We start from the raw sequence: 16209 nt of genomic DNA, 5'->3' as shown, positions 1-16209 counted from the left end.
CCTTAAAGTTTTGATATTTTTCATTTAAAAAAAATTTTAATTTTTAATGGGAATTTTCTCATAAAACCCTATAAAATAACAGAAAAATCGGATTTTCCCAAAAACGGCCCGAACGATTTTGATAAAAAATTTGTATGTTATAGTCCTTTATATTCTGAACAAAATGGTACAAATCCCATTTCTGTAAAAATTATGGTTCAAAAGTTATTGAAAATTATGTTATTTCCCCATAAAAACCCCATAAAATAACGGAAAAATCAGATTTTCACAAAAATGGCCCGAACGATTTTGAAAAAAATTAGTATGTAGTCCTTTAAATTCTGAACAAAATCGTACAAATTACATTTCCGTATATTTACTTTCACCGCTTACACATGATAAAGGTTGTTGACAAACTTATGGGAGAAAGTATGTGTCAGAATGCTGATACCGTTTATTTTATAAACTAAAATGTGTATATAAAAAAAACTTTGAACCAGGTTTACGAAGTTAATCTCACACGAAATTTCAAACCACAGACATGAATGATACGCTTTCTAGCCGTGAGGTTGGCACCGCCGCACGCAGGTGCTATCAGGTCGGTGTTGGTACGCCTGGACGTCAGCTGTTCCGTATCCTACCTAACCTTTTATTGCCGTCGGAATCCGCATTTCGCATTTGATGCGGCGCGATGTGTACCGCCAATTTTTATCTGCCTTCAATGATTCCGCGAGTTTTTGCGCAGCGCGGCGCGTTAATGCGAGGTTGTGGCGTTCCACGCATGCGCGGAGATAACGCAGGCGCAGAACGGTCTGGGAGTGCCGTGTTTATCTCCAGGGATGAGCTGGCTTGATCAGTTCTGCTGGGGAAACTTTGATCACCGCCTTTGGATCGGGATGTTTGTGCAAGATTCCAGTCATATAAATGGTGAAATTACAACTCTTCATTCTCGCCACGGGAATAACAGCCTTCTACATAAACTATTGAGGTTATTTATTCCTTTGTTTAAGCAAACATCACGGTTTACGGTTAAATTGTGAATTGACTGCGTCCACTATTTGTTCAGGAGTATTCTGATTCCTACCCGACCAAACGTCACATTTATCAATTCTGCCAGGAAAACCGGGACAATTACATTACGATCCCGATAATTTTCACGAATCAAGCTCGAAGTTATACAAATGTGGTCCACTTCAATCTCAAATATAATTTCTTTGGAAAATCAAGAACTTTTATTTGAGATAGGCTATTGAACACAAGGGTTAGAGCTAAAATCGCGTTCATCACTGCTAGGGGTGTCTGATACAACCCCCAACTGGTGTGAAGATTACCCAACTTTTGGATCGAGTACTCGCAGAACCAATACAGTGAATGAAACATGCCAAATACGAATGTTTTAACTCTTTTTGCTCAGAGTTTGGGAAACGATAATCTTGTGGTTAGAGCACTGTGCTCGCTGGTTCAAACCCAGGCAAAGAACGTTGGATTTAAGATGTGTAATGAAGGTGTGAGCCAGTGGTTCGGAGCCCAACTTTGTCTGCCCACCTATCTATAAAATCAACAAGACTAGGCCTTTAAGACAAAGAGAAGAACTCTCTCCGTATCGCATAAATCCCTATAATAAAAGGAATGTGACAATGTCCAAGAATTTCTACTGGTTGAGCTTATGGGATACCGATATTAAAAAATCAATTATGTGTGAATGTTTGTTGAAATATTAAATCTTTTCGTAACCGTAAAAAACTAATTTCACTTGTAATCTCTCCGCTTTATGAAAGGTCGCATTAAAAGCAAATTATTGTAAATAGAATTATGTATGTTATAAAATTGTCCAAATCTTTGTGGATCATTGTCAGATTGATAACAACATCTCGATGCCAGTCCTTTTATGTTCCGTCTTGAACCGAGACCCATTCCTTATTTACTCACTCCAATCTTAGAAAAAGGAATGCCGGCAACTCTAATTATCCTACGGGATGAATAAAACTACGTGAATTAAATAAAGTCAAAAGGATCGAAAGTGTGAAAAATTCATTCCTTCTTTATTCCTGAGAGCGGGTGAGCCGACATAAAGACGGTGGATTCAAAGACGCTTTCATAAACCAACAATTAGTGTTTGGAGCGTATCGTTTCTAGAATTGAATAACTAAAAGCAACGCTGAATTATAGTACTGAGGTTTGAATTATTTTTATTTATTGGTGACTATATAACTCGTTTATGTGCTTGTGAGTCTCAAGATATTCTTATTATTACACCAACACATTCAATGAAAAATAAGTAGATCTATTAGTTACGATAGGTACGCTGTATCCATAATTCAAAGCCTACTAATTTAATAGAATAGAGTGTAAAGAAAACCAATGAAAACATTTTCAATATCTGTAGTAAAATACATAATCTCTCCCCTTAAAACTGTACCGTTGAAAAATTTGATCTACAGTACATCATTGTCTTCTACACAATGATAATTTTACATTCTCCAACTCAATGCTGTAATGGTAATTATTCCCATCTCTTTAAATAGTTTTTCCCGAAACATTGTTGTAGTTTACAATACTGAGTAATAAGAGTGTTTATGATTTTGAGCCTTTGACACTATATTAGCCTACACGTTTTGTTTTACATTAAAATTTAAATTTTACAAAAATCTAGTGTTGTCGATGAACTGGATAAACCCAGTTTCGCCCTTATTATCTATCTAGTAGATTAGGCCTATTAATTTTTACCCTATTTCTGCTCTGAGACTTAACTATTAAGTTTTACCATAGACTAACCAACGTTTTATCTATGGTTTTACGTAAAATAATTAAAATATGATATAACAATGTTAATTGAAATCAAGCGTAACATACAAATTAGATTGAATTATTTTCAAGACCTTGCAGCCTTGTAAATAATTACAACATAATTTTGTAAATATACAGAGTAGTGGTGGTAGAAGGATTTTATTTTATGAATTAAATTTTATCCATATTAAATTGATGTGTGTTTTTCGTGCTTGCATTCAAATGTACTTATGAATGTATTATTTTTTTAATAGCATCACATTAAGCGAAGTCCGAAATAAACAAGTTAAGTCCGAAAAATAAAATTACTAATATTATATTTCAGGACCAAAGTAGCACTGTATTAAAAGGACCATGTTTGCTCCCGATTCAGTTACAATAGCGACGTGTCGCGATCGGTTTCAACCTGACAGTTGCACTCCGTCTGGGGATGACAGATTCATATTACGTCACAGTTTGTACTTTTAGGGTGAGAACATTCCTCAATATCTGGCCTATTATTTGAACTTAACTGAATCTGTTTTAGTCCTAAAAGAAAGTTAAATTTTAATTTACTCTTATGGGTTGTTATCGTTTGAATGTTGTTAGTTTTTTTTATCAAATTTCGTAAAAAGATGTGCTTTGAAGAGGTTTAACATTAAACATTTTTAACATTGAAGATACTTTAATATTTTGTCTTTTTTATGGTAGGCCTAAGATAATTAAAGTATAGTAGGCGTTCGTCGACATCTTTTTCGTAGGGTTATTAAAGTATTCCTTCTGATGCTATGTACATATTGAAATTGAGTAAAGTCACTGCCTAAGCCTATTTAGTTGTAGGCCTACAATTAGGCGAGGCCTATAATTACCATATAATACATGTATTATAAGAGTTTAGCAATAGTAGTCATTAGTCAACAATGAGTTTAAATTAATTCATTCAGTGTTCAAAGCTTTTCATCGTGTGTGCTGAAATAGGGGCGCTGATATCAACTCGTCATTGTAGCCTTGTAGGCTTCAGAGTTTAATGTCGACACCCAGTTCAATGTTGATCTTCACACGAAACCCCAAGAAGTCTGGAGATCTTCGGGAAAGTTCAATCAACCGTCTTAAAAACAGAATCAAGCTGGCTAACGGCGAAGACTTTTTACCGAACGCGATTCCTCCTGTTTTCACACTGGCGGACTCTCGCCTCGCCTGACACAGTGCAGAAATTAGTCCGATGTTTTCTGTCGAGCGGCAACATCAAAGAGGTTCCCACGGGGAAACTGTGCGAAACGAGGGAACAACGGACCAGGAAACAGCTGAACTAGGGAACAACTACGTGGGACATGTGGACATGGAAATATATACTCTACCTATGACAACTAAACAAGCTTTACATAGGTTAATTGAGTTGATCACAGAGCAATAAAAAAGGAATTTGCCGGTTGAACAGAAAGCATGTTGAAATGAGATATGAGAAAACACGTATGTTATTATTGTTGGCATACACCAACGTCATCGTACAGAGGAGGCTGTGTGTAAATCGTAATATATAAAAGAAAGTTGTGTTAATTACAGCGTTTATAACTAGAAAACTACTGAACCAATTGGCATGAAAATTTACAGGGATATTCCTTAGGTACTAGAATAACATAATAGCCTGTTTCCGTTTCAAAAACCCTAAAGGGAAGCGTCCTATGGCCCTTTGCAGTTTACATGTTAATCTTATGGAAGAATGTTTTATTTTGTTTACCATGCCATGTTTGTTATTTCTTGATTAAATTCAATTAAGGAAACAGCTGTTGTAATGATAATCTTATTTTTAAAAACAAATCTATGCCATATGCATAGCAAATGAGAGCTATCAAATAGGTTTCTATTCTATTTGTTTTTTACGAATATTTGTTGTCAAATGTAACTGAAGGCAAGTGAGTGCAGCGAACGAACTTCAACCAGGACGTGATTGAGCCATGCGAACGAGCTCATCTTGAAATGAACGAGCATTTGACATAAAACCACATTAGGACAGGACGACGTCTGTCGGGCCAGCTAGTACTTAATGTGATAAACATATATTAAAAAGTTAGTTTACCGGAGGAATAGAAAAAACAGCTGGACATATAAACATTTCAACAGACAAACAGCTTAATATGGGAAAAGCTGGACGAGAATAACACACTTTCATAAGTTAATAGTCGAACAGAGAAACAACTTAGCTATTTAACCGGCTGATCAGAACATCAGCTGAACCAATGAATAGAGAAACAGGGTAGCAGTTGAACAGAAAAACAATTATAATAAGAGAAACGGGTCAAGTGAGAAATAACAGAATAAAAAACACATAGTTGATTAGAGATGCCACGAAACGGCGATGCAGAGAAACTATCAGGATAACTACGGAATTGTATTCACTTTGCGCTGAACAGGTAACTTGTGTGTTACACTTATGTTGTTACAATTTGTGTTGAACTTCGCTAATAGTTCACATTACGGAGAGTGCTGGTCCCATTCTACGTTATTGAATCGTCTCTTAAAAATAAGCCTAAATAATGATTAGGCCTATTACTGTATATTATAAACTATTAAGTTAATTAGTGTCATAAATTTTCATCGTAAACCAATTCCTATTAACCGATTGTAATGCTATCCAAATAATCTATTCCTTTTCATCCTTGAAGTTACGCATCAAATACGTAAAATAAATAATAAATCACAAACCAGATAAATGTGTAGGCGACTTGACACAGCCATGTAGGAACTGGTTTGCTTATATTCAAATTTGAATATTCATACGTTTAAACGTATTTTTTAGATTCTTTTTTATCTATATCTGATGAATTATTTGCATGAAACCACAATGATGAACATTTTATTTACCGTCGCTTAAGAAGTACCGCTGAAGAAGATACCTCTATCTAATTTCGCTAATTTGTTGTAACCATATCATATTTTCATTTTATAGAAAGTAACACAGTTTATAACACGCATTACTTGAGATAAACATACACGATTGCATTGCACTAATGTGCGTCCAACTCAGATTATTTACTACCTCTTACTTTGGACCTCTTGATTGTCAACATTTATATTTTTAACATTTTCTTGCACGATCCTAATGTTCAGTAAAAGCTTTTCTAGGTACTGTAGTGTTTAGGAAAGGGACAGTCAACTTATTTTATGCCCTTATCGGAATTTAATCAGTTCGACGTTGCTTCAAATCCACATTCAGTCATCTCGGACGTCTTGATCGACGTGTATTTCCACTATAAATATTTTATGTACGACCTCGGCGGCAAATAATATTGCTATTCGATGAACTCGTGAGTTTTGATTACCTTGGATATTTGCTTCCTGTCTAGTTTCTTCAGATATGTGAATCTACTTGATCTTTGTGCATTTCCATCATCGTTACTTTACCACTACGATATCTGCGTTGAAGGAAGTATAACGGCGTTGACAGTCCAGGATCGCAGGTCGCAGGTATATTCTACTGGAAGGGCCGCAGTACAGCCAGCGCCAGGTGGGTCGGGCCTCACTGTATAATTATAAATATCACGCCGTCCTGCGCGCGTGGCCTTGAACCTGATTTGGTTGTTTTCAATCGCCGCGCCGCCCCGGCTACACCTGGTCACATGGATCGGGAGAACACTTTCTACATTGCGATCTTATTGGGTGTCTTCATTTGATCATATGAGATCGGAGATCACTTTCTATAGGACCATCATAAAGGGTGTCTACATTTTATCATATGAGATCGGGAGATCACTTTCTATAGGGCGATCATAAAGGGTGTCTACATTTTATAATATGAGATTGGGAGATCGCTTTCTACATTGCGATCTGAGTGTCTACATTTTGTCATATGAAGTGGGGTTACTTACAGCACAGCCAGTGTGATCTTATTGGGTGTCTACATTTTATCATGTGACATTGGGAGATCACTTTCTACAATGCGATCTTAATGGGTAGGTATATTTTATTAAGAGATTGGGAGTATTGTACAATATTTAGGGTGTCTACGTTTTTTCATATGAGATAGGGAGATCAATTTCTAAAGTGCGATCTCAATGGGTGTCTACAGTTTATCTTATGATTAGGGTTATATATTGTACAATCTTTAGGGTGTCTACATTTTAAAATATGACATCGGGGATCACTTTCTACAGTGTAATGTCATCTTTTTGGATGTCTGCATTTTAAAACCTTTTTAAAATAAAGCCCATTGCTGTAGTTAGCTGGTTTTGGATAGTTTTATAGTCAATAGCTTGAATGCTATGCAAAGTCTTCGTTCATATCCCGCCAATGGCTTTTATCCACATGAGTAATGAGTATGTCTTGGAGTAGGAGTCCACTTTCAAGTCTAGATCTGCCTGTGTAGGAAAAAGATAGGCCACTTAGGCAAGGAAAACGATCTCTGTTTTTGAGATTTCCCCCAACTAAAAGTTATTTTAGGCCTATTTGTAACTAAATAGTGAGAAAAATATCAGTATAGAATATGTTCATTAAAATGGACAATTCATTTTTAAGTCCATCAATCAACACATTTTATTTGTATTCTACTATTTTTGTAATAATGTCAAATTAATTTGTAAAATCTTTCAGTTTCATTCTATGGTGTCTAGGTCTAGAATAAGCTTCCTGAAATATTTATTTTTACAATTGCAGTTCTGACATATTTCTATCTTGAATAAGTAATACTTCTCTACAATTTACGGTGCATTGTATCATTGTACTAGATAAATTAAAATTATTGTATTTCAACTAAATTTTTTTTAATTCAGTAGGCATACAATATTTATAAAGCATTCTATGTGACAGATTCAATAGCAATTGCTCAGCAAAAATATTGATATGAGTAAAAGTTAAACAACCTAGAAAAACTCAGTGTTTAGGCTATCTTGAAATTATGATTCTGTTTTACTTTGACATTACTGGCTAGTGTTGATTTTATTTTCACCATATTTTACTCTATTTTAACTTTAATTCAGAAATTTATTGACAAGTAACCTAAACCACTACTGAATTTCACACAAATTATTTATTTTAGGCCAATCCTTGTTTTTAAAACCCTTGGAGATGTCTTATTGATTCATTACAGTGTAGATTTCCACTAACAATAAAACTGAGACATCTTTTTGAAAAATGTCTCAAGATGAAATTCTTCAAAGGCTCGGAGGGCAAGGGGTGGGGATCAAAAATTAATGTGACATTATGAGGGTGAAAACAATAAAAGCGTTGAGCCACTTGAGGAGAGCGGTGACTTCAAAGAGTGTTCGAGGCTTTGAAGCGTTTCCACTCAATTTGTAGCCTCTTGTCATCCTCGCGCCACCTTCGTATCTCGCCAGATTCTAAAGATAAGAGATAAACCAGCATCAGATTTTAGAATGAGTTAAACACCTTGTAAAAATATCAGGAGAGTCGCTAACGGTTTTTCCAATTCCGTAAAGAGGCTGTGTGTTTGAAATTAAAATTTTATTTGTAACTGTTTTGTAATTTACAAATCAATTTGTATTTTCTAGCTCTGCATTGGTTCTAATCAGATCTGTATTTTTTAACAATTTACTAAATTTGAATATTTTAAACCTTCAAACTAATAGCTATTTTATACAATTAGGTTACTTTTACAGCACTTCAGTAATAATACAACCCAGAGATATTTTACTACAATACACACACAATACATTTTAAGGATAGTTTAATGCGGTTATTTACCATTATTTGCTCAATTTAATTTTTTTAATTCTCCAGACTGGTTTTTAAACATGAAATCTCATCGAGTGTCTCAGACTTAAATGTGATAGGGATGGGTTTGAACCTGAGGACTGCTTTCCTGAAAAGTTTTTGAGTGTCTCACAACAAAATGCCTCACTTAAATTGCCAATGTTTACACACATAAAGTTTACAATCAATTACTAGTTCTAGAAGTTAGTGATTTATTTAACACATATGATATCTCAATTAAGGTGTAAATGTTGATGTTTCAGACTGTTAAATGTCACTGTGGCGGAGAGTTTGGCGAGGGTTGAGGTGACAGCAGCTTCACCAGAGACTTACCGATCTTCCGTCCGAGACTCCTTCCACTGGCGACACCGCTGTGAGTACATACAAGCCATTGAGAACAACAGAACTCGTGTTATTGACAGTTACAGTAGAAATCTAGTCTTTGACATCGAGTTTTTGACAGCAGTAAAATCGGGTCATTGAGATAGCTACATAATAATCTGATCATTGACTGTTGTATAAATTCCATTAACTGGGACCCAATCGTTCAGACTCAGTACTATTCAAGTGTGAAATTCACTACTAATTATCTATATAACATATTTTTAAATAAAATTATATTTTGCTTGCAGTATGGTTGACAAAAAATACATCAAACCAAAACAATAATTAGTTGTAAAACCTTTAATTTTATTTACCAATTGCATAAACCCTTTCTATAGTCTGTCTATAGTTCTATAGTTTGTCTATGATACCCAGCGGATTAGAAACCTTCTTAGAACTCAACACACCCGCTCGTCGAGCTTGCCACTTGGTATCATAGCCAACAAACGGACGGACTATAACATGTTTGTGTTTTATCCTTATCGATATAATTTGATATCCTTTAAAATTGAAATATTGAAAACACCAAATTTGTCATTGTCTTTGTCTAAGTCTTTCATTCCCACCACACTAGCTTTAAAAGTTATATTAAGCTTCCATGGGTTTCAATGGAATGGAGAAATTTCATTTATCTCCCCAATATATAGGCCCACAAGTTTACAATATGTTACCGCTGCGCATAAAAAATATTGATAGTAATACACAGTTCAGATCAACCCTGAAGACCTGGTTAATATAAAAACTTAAAATTTTTTCCCCATCGAATGTTGTTTAAATAGGGACGTTAAGTTAGATTAATTATTTAGTAAGACATATTTATAATTTCTTAGTTTTAGTTTTACCCCGTATATGATACTATGTCCTATCAAATGATGTAATGACATGTAATGAATAAATAAATAAATAAATAAATATAACCTTCCACTTTTTACATTTTGGAAATCACACGGAACGTCCTCTTGGACATCAGTCTACGGTTTGTTATGTAATTTAGATAATTTTTGTATTATTTTGTTGGTAATTTTATTGTAAGGCAACAAGAATCAATCTTTGAAAATATAATAATTTTAATCATTACAAAATAATCAGAGTTTAACATTTTTTTAAGTAAATTTATTTTCTAGTAGTCAAGGAAAAAATATTTTAGGTTGGAATGCAGAAAAAAAAACATTGAAAATCCGGTAAGCCATGTGCCTGCTGTCAGTTTTGATAGGCCATCAAATCTATAGGGCCTGTTCATACGGATGATCGAACATCCTTCCCCATTGTACCTGGGCAGAGGATCCTTTAGAACTAATAGGTCTGTCATATTTCTATAGGCAGGTAAACATATCTATTATTAACCATTATTAAATGTATTGAATTTCAGTGAACAGATGGCGCTCTTAGACCCGATTACTATACAAATTGAAGCATATTTTTTCCAACATCCATTGTCGACATTGATTTTCGTCTCTCAACTTTTGTTGTGATGATTCATCCCTCGCGTTTGCGCACTAGATGTAGGGGTGTTGCTCGTACCCCTTCTCTAGCGTCTGTTCTCAAAGTCAGTAGCGATCATAAAGCGTGCCGTGCCGATCCGCTAGCCAGTAGTTCCTGCGGTTCTTTGTTCCGAGGGTTAGCCTCACCTGGTGGTAAACTTCTCTTTTGTTGTAAATCTTGACACCGGCAATTATGTGGGTAGGTATCGTAGCTGTCATAACTGTTATAGCAATATGATTTTGATCGGAACAGACATCTGAATAGAGAGAGGACTCGTGTTAGCTACTTAATGGATGTTAGGGAACAATAGACTTAACAATTTTTTGCTAGAGTTCGCCAATTTAGTATTTTTTGTGCCTGATTTCCGTGCTTCCATATTCCGCGCAACATATAAGCAAGGAGGTATTAGCATTGTTTTTCAAGTTTTTTCCGATGATCTTTTGTTGCCCGGGCCGATTCTCCAGAGGGTTCGATTTGAGAAGTGGGGGTAGACCTCCCGTCAAAACCTCCTATCGATCGGTGAATGGTAGGTTGCAATCGGCAGAAATCAAACCCCCCTCTGCGTTATGATATGGTCTCCTTTTGTTGTTCGCTTTAGGCTATGAGTCATCTTGGATAGCGTCCCTTCTTTGTGGAATATCGTGGAAGTCACGTTCAACTATAGTTTGAATTTGGTTTTAAGAGAACATTTGCGTAAACATATTTTTTTAGTAAATGTTATCATTACCTAACTACCTCGGTTGTACCTAGGGTTTACAACTACCAACTTGTTTTTTATTTAATTAAGATTTAATGTTTGTGAAAAATATACCGGTTACAACGTCCAAAGATAATTAGTTTTTATAAAGTATGTTTATAAAGTAGTTCTACTAGTTATACTTATGGCATCGCAGAGAGGTACTGTGACGTACAAGATCTATCATGCCTATGCTTTTTGGATTCAGAGTTTCCTAAAGCACCACCTTTGGCCACAGTTCCTCATGCTAAATTCATAAGTTGATATCGTTCTATGCCAATTATGACCAATTCCTGTGTCTTTGGTATGGATAGCTATCAACCTTCTTATTGATTTTGGTGAATTCTACAAATTATGGCCTGCCCAATGCTAGCTTCACCCACCTTTCTTTCTCCTCTCTTTGTGTTTTAGCTGAGTAATCCTGCTGCATATTGCTTCTCATGAAAGTGTCGTAGGTTTAAGGTTCCTCCCGGAGCATTATTCCTCTCTTCTGTTCTCTTTCTGGCCGGTTTAAGTTCCACACCTTCTTCTGGAAATTGTGTTTACTAACCCATACTCTGCTCAAACTTATCTTACAAATAATGTCGCTCCCTCTTGATTTCCCTTAGTTAATGTATTGGGGCATAGTCTTGCTTGTAAAAGTGCTCACTTTTAGAGAGCGTCTGGTATCCATTAGGTAGGAAGGTCTGTCATCGTATAATAAAAAAAAAAAAACTGTTGAAGACACCAGATAGACAATGACACCTTTCACCTTTCAGTGGTGACTTAACACCTGGCATTGGCCTGAAAAATAAATCAGAAAGGGGTGGTTGGATAAAAAGATGACAAAAATCAAGGAGTAAACTGACAGAATTAGAAAGAGTGATTTGTTTATTAAGTGAATGGGTCCATGGGTCAGTTAAAGACCCTGGTTACGGCAAAGTTTATAAAGAGTGGTTGCTTGGTGGCAGTGGGTTAGCCATCTCTTGCTCTTTTATTGTCTCAGTACATACATTTACTGTTCATTTGTTTTACAATGTTGGTTGTTCAGTATGCTGCAATTTTTGTTTTGTTGGTAGTGCTGGCGTGATGGCTAGTGAGAGGGTCGCGCTGCGTCTGCAATGAGCGATCCTGTCACAGACTCTTCTACCATCACTTTCCACCAGAACTCGCCCAGACCCCCTGTTGTACCCGGTAAGCTTTGCAGAAACCTGGACAGTATAGATAGGTAGAACTTACTACACATCGTTAAAAATATGTATTTTAAGACTATAAAATTTGTTTGAAAGGTGAGCAAATCTTTTTACTAGAACAGTTGGAACATTCACTGTCTATATTAGTACTGATGTATAGTTTATGATACATTTCAAACTTAATAAACAGATTTTTTGTGAGGACAGCAGGCTTGAGGATACCCAAAACGTAACACTTTATACACAAAACATTACACCGTCATTGACACAATTTTCAACTAAGGAAGAGGTTTTTTTATTTTTTTATGTATAGGCTTAAAGTGTAGAGTTTTGTGTGTCCTGTAGCAGTTTGGATTCTTTCCCATTCAGGTAAGCCTGCTATCTTCACAAAGAATCGTAAAAACCTAGGCCCTCGTGCTCTATGTTACATCCTTGAAGAAATTTGTTGTTATCTTGTGCTCTTATTTTGTAGTCAGCCAACTTCTTACTGTAAGATTCTTACTGTAAGATTACAAGGTTTGGGGTGCTTCCATGAGTATCTGGAAGTCATTCTTGAATATGTTTGGTGATGGTCCCTGTTAATCACAGAAGTAGGCTGTAGAGTTTAACATGACCTTTAGATTTACAAAGCAACTATGTATCTGTGTGATGTAGGAGAGGAGACGTGTGGTGGTGTACAGTCGCCGGCCGCTGGATGGGGTGGCAGGTACGGTCACGGTGGCAGCCCTGTGCCCACCCCTCGGCGGAGCACGCTCACTCACCACGTCACATTGCCAGGTGAGAACATCACTTAACCTTGCTACCTGTAACAGATCCTCAGCTAATCATTGTTAGTAACAAAGCTGTTGTATCATTCGTTCAACACCATTCAGCCAAATTCACCTTCAAATTTGCACTCCTTAATGAAACCAAATGAAATGTTTATTTTTCGTATTAAGTTTCCTTTCTGTCATCATCCACATGGAAACATGTTACGTGTCATACAAATAAATCCTTGTGTTAAATTAATTTTGACAATCGGGTAGGGAGTAAGGACACAAGAGCATGAGGTAGTCTTTATGTTTTTTTAGTTAAAATATTTTCTTCAGTTTTAATTTGTTCTGGGAGGTTATTGTGAATTTGCCTACCTATGTGGCAACCCTTCTGTTATGTATGCTGAAATACTGTTCTTTAATTTAATTCAATCAGATGTTTTCATAAAAACAATGTTTGTTTACTTGTTACTTTTGTTATAAATGTTTGACAATAAAAGATTCTTCATTCATATATTTTATTCTATTTAAATGTAATAACGTTACATAATGGCGCTGCACGGACATGAGGAATATGACAATGACGACACATCATCTACATTAACAGTGGAACAACCTACTACACATAGTTTAACTCATTTCAAGTTCGAGAAGTTTGATGCTACCAAAGAAACATGGAAGTACTACTACCAAAGGTTTGAGTTGGAATTAATTGTTTGTGGGTTACAACACAATCAAGAAGCTAAGAGAATTTTACTTCTGAAATGGATTGGTGCTGAACATTATAGAATTGTGGTTGATAACTTTTATCCAACACCTATTTTAACAGTAGATTACGAGGAAATTGTTGAGTTTATTTCAAATTTCTATAAACCAAAAACATCCTATTTGTCCGAAAGACTCAAATTTGGAAAAATCTTGAAGAACAAAGATCAATCAATATGCATATTTGTAAACAATTTGAGAGCTGGTGCGACGGAATGTGAGTTTAAAGATACACTTGACGAAAGACTGCGAGACCAGTTCTTATTGGGTTTAAATGATCCTAAACTGCAAGAAGAGCTCATCAGAAAACATCCTGAGGAAAAAGCAAGACTTGTCGACATCGTTAAAGACGCCTACCTCATGGAAATGGCACATTCTCAACAACAACAAATAGAAACACTTGGGACATTTTCATGTGACGCACAGGTAAATAAGGTAGGGGCTACACGAACTACTAAACCTTTATACAAAAGGGACAGTACTAGAATCAGCTTGAATCCTGAGTCACAGTGTTTGAGGTGTGGTTTAGCAAAACATAAAACAGGTGAGCATTGCAAGGCAATGAATATTCAATGTAGAGCTTGTGGGAAAATGGGGCATTTTGAAAGAGTTTGTCTGAAATCCAATAATGTCGTCATTGAGAAAACTCTTTCAAGACGTTATGTCAAACAAATTGATAAGTTTGCTGGTATGAGTGATTATAGTTACAATGTAGACTTTTCCCGACATAATAATGACGGATGTCCTGACATATCTGATGAACTAGAAGCTGGTTCGGTAAAAAACATAAGTCAAATTAATAATGTTGAGAAATTTTGTTACGTTGTTAATTTAACAATAAATAGGGTTCCAATAACGATGGAATATGACACTGCTGCTGCAAGAACTATAATTAGTAAATCTACGTGGAAACAAATTGGTGAACCGGCACTGACTCCTACGGAGGAGCTGGGTGCTTATCCGTCATTTAGAATACCTATGCTCGGCGAGACTAAGGTCGCGGTTTCGTTAGGATCAACTACTTTGCAATTAAGTGTTGCTGTCACTGACAGTGTTTCAGGTACACCTTTGCTTGGTAAAGATTGGATTGCAGCATTTAATCTAGATCCTAACTGTGAACATGTATGTAAGCTAAATTCTTATAGCGTCAATCATATTAACACGGACATTATAGACAAAGAGGGGGAGAAACGTAAGATATATAGAGAGTTCAAAGACATAATTACCAATAACCTAGGAACAGTGAAAAACTTCAAAGCTAAGGTTAGAGTAGCTAATGATGTACAATTGCCAATACACAAACCGAGACCTGTTCCGTTCGCATTACACAGTGCAACTAGCAAGGAACTAGATCGTTTAGTGTCCTCAGGGGTCTTAGAACCTGTGGATCCAGCTACTACTCCGATCCTTTGTGCTTCTCCTTTAGTTGTTGTACCAAAGTCTAATGGTGAGGTACGATTATGTGCAGATTTCAAGGTATCAATCAACCCTCATTTAATCGATGACGAATACTGCATCCCTACGTTTGAAGAAACAGTACTTAAGTTGAATGGTTCAAAATTCTTTTCAGTTATTGATTTGAAGGATGCGTATCTACAGATTCCAGTGGACGAAGAATCAAAAAAATATCTAGTGGTAGCGACACATAAAGGATATTTTACCTTCAATAGATTACCTTTTGGTATTAAGACTGCACCTAAGATTTTTCAAAAGCTGATGGACCAATTATTAGTTGGTACCGATGATTGTGCGTGGTATTTTGACGACATATGTGTGGGCGGTAGAAGTGGACCAGAACACATTGATAGGCTCAAAACAGTTTTAAATATATTGAGAAGAGCAGGACTATGCACGCGTGAAGATAAACTACAGCTTTTCAAACAAAGTGTGACTTATCTTGGGCACAAAATTAGTGCTCTTGGTATTCAGCCTGTTGAAGATCGTGTAGAAGCTATCAAGAAACAACCCCCACCAAAGAACGTTTCTGAGCTTAGATCATTTCTTGGATCTGTGAATTACTATTCAAGATTTATTCCAAATTTGCAATCTCTTTGTTTTCCTTTACATAGACTTTTGCACAAGAACTCAACTTGGGCCTGGAATAGTGACTGTGAGGACGCATTCAACCATATTAAGAGCAACATCTCAAACAATATGGTACTTGTACATTATGATCCTAAACTTCCACTTATCCTTGCAACAGATGCTTGCAATATTGGATTAGGAGCAGTTCTCCTTCATCGTTGTTCTGATGGCAGTCAGAAACCAATTGCAGCCGCTTCAAGGACATTAAATTCAGCGGAACAGAACTATTCTTCTATAGATAAGGAGGCACTGGCCATTATCTTTGGTGTTAAGAAATTCTACAAATATCTCTATGGTAGGCATTTCACTCTTTTGTGTGATCATAAACCACTCGAACGAATCTTTGGGGCAAAGCAGCCTATACCTAAACATGCCGCTTCCA

General features: G+C 36.1%; 2 protein-coding genes across 6 annotated transcripts in view; one reads left to right on the top strand and one right to left on the bottom strand.

Moving 5' to 3' along the window:
• The window catches only part of LOC129000789 (axin-like), a 53400-nt gene that overhangs the window by 12635 nt on the left and 24556 nt on the right, over positions 1-16209 (top strand). For 4 of the 5 annotated variants that reach the window (XM_054427790.1, XM_054427791.1, XM_054427789.1 and 1 more), the window contains exons 2-4: positions 8715-8824; positions 12112-12226; positions 12880-13002. In XM_054427790.1, coding sequence (XP_054283765.1) covers positions 12154-12226; positions 12880-13002 — 196 coding nt within the window. In that variant the 5' untranslated portion in view covers positions 8715-8824; positions 12112-12153. Of the gene's footprint in view, positions 1-8714; positions 8825-10414; positions 10516-12111; positions 12227-12879; positions 13003-16209 lie in introns of those variants that run through there. The other variant, XM_054427788.1, reaches the window with a different exon arrangement.
• Positions 7911-10535, bottom strand: LOC129000306 (uncharacterized). The gene is made up of 3 exons (XM_054427268.1): positions 10464-10535; positions 8785-8886; positions 7911-8078 (listed from the first exon to the last, which is right to left on the bottom strand). The coding sequence occupies exons 1-3, from the start codon at positions 10533-10535 to the stop codon at positions 7929-7931; spliced, it is 324 nt and encodes a 107-aa protein (XP_054283243.1). The 3' UTR covers positions 7911-7928.

This window comes from Macrosteles quadrilineatus, unplaced genomic scaffold (assembly GCF_028750875.1).
Source record: "Macrosteles quadrilineatus isolate MER2022 unplaced genomic scaffold, UCM_ALF_1.0 Scaffold_8__2_contigs__length_117827958, whole genome shotgun sequence".
In the NCBI taxonomy this organism is placed as follows: Eukaryota; Metazoa; Arthropoda; class Insecta; order Hemiptera; family Cicadellidae; genus Macrosteles; species Macrosteles quadrilineatus.
Note: the sequence above shows the minus strand (reverse complement) of the source record. Positions and strands in the feature narration are given on the sequence as shown.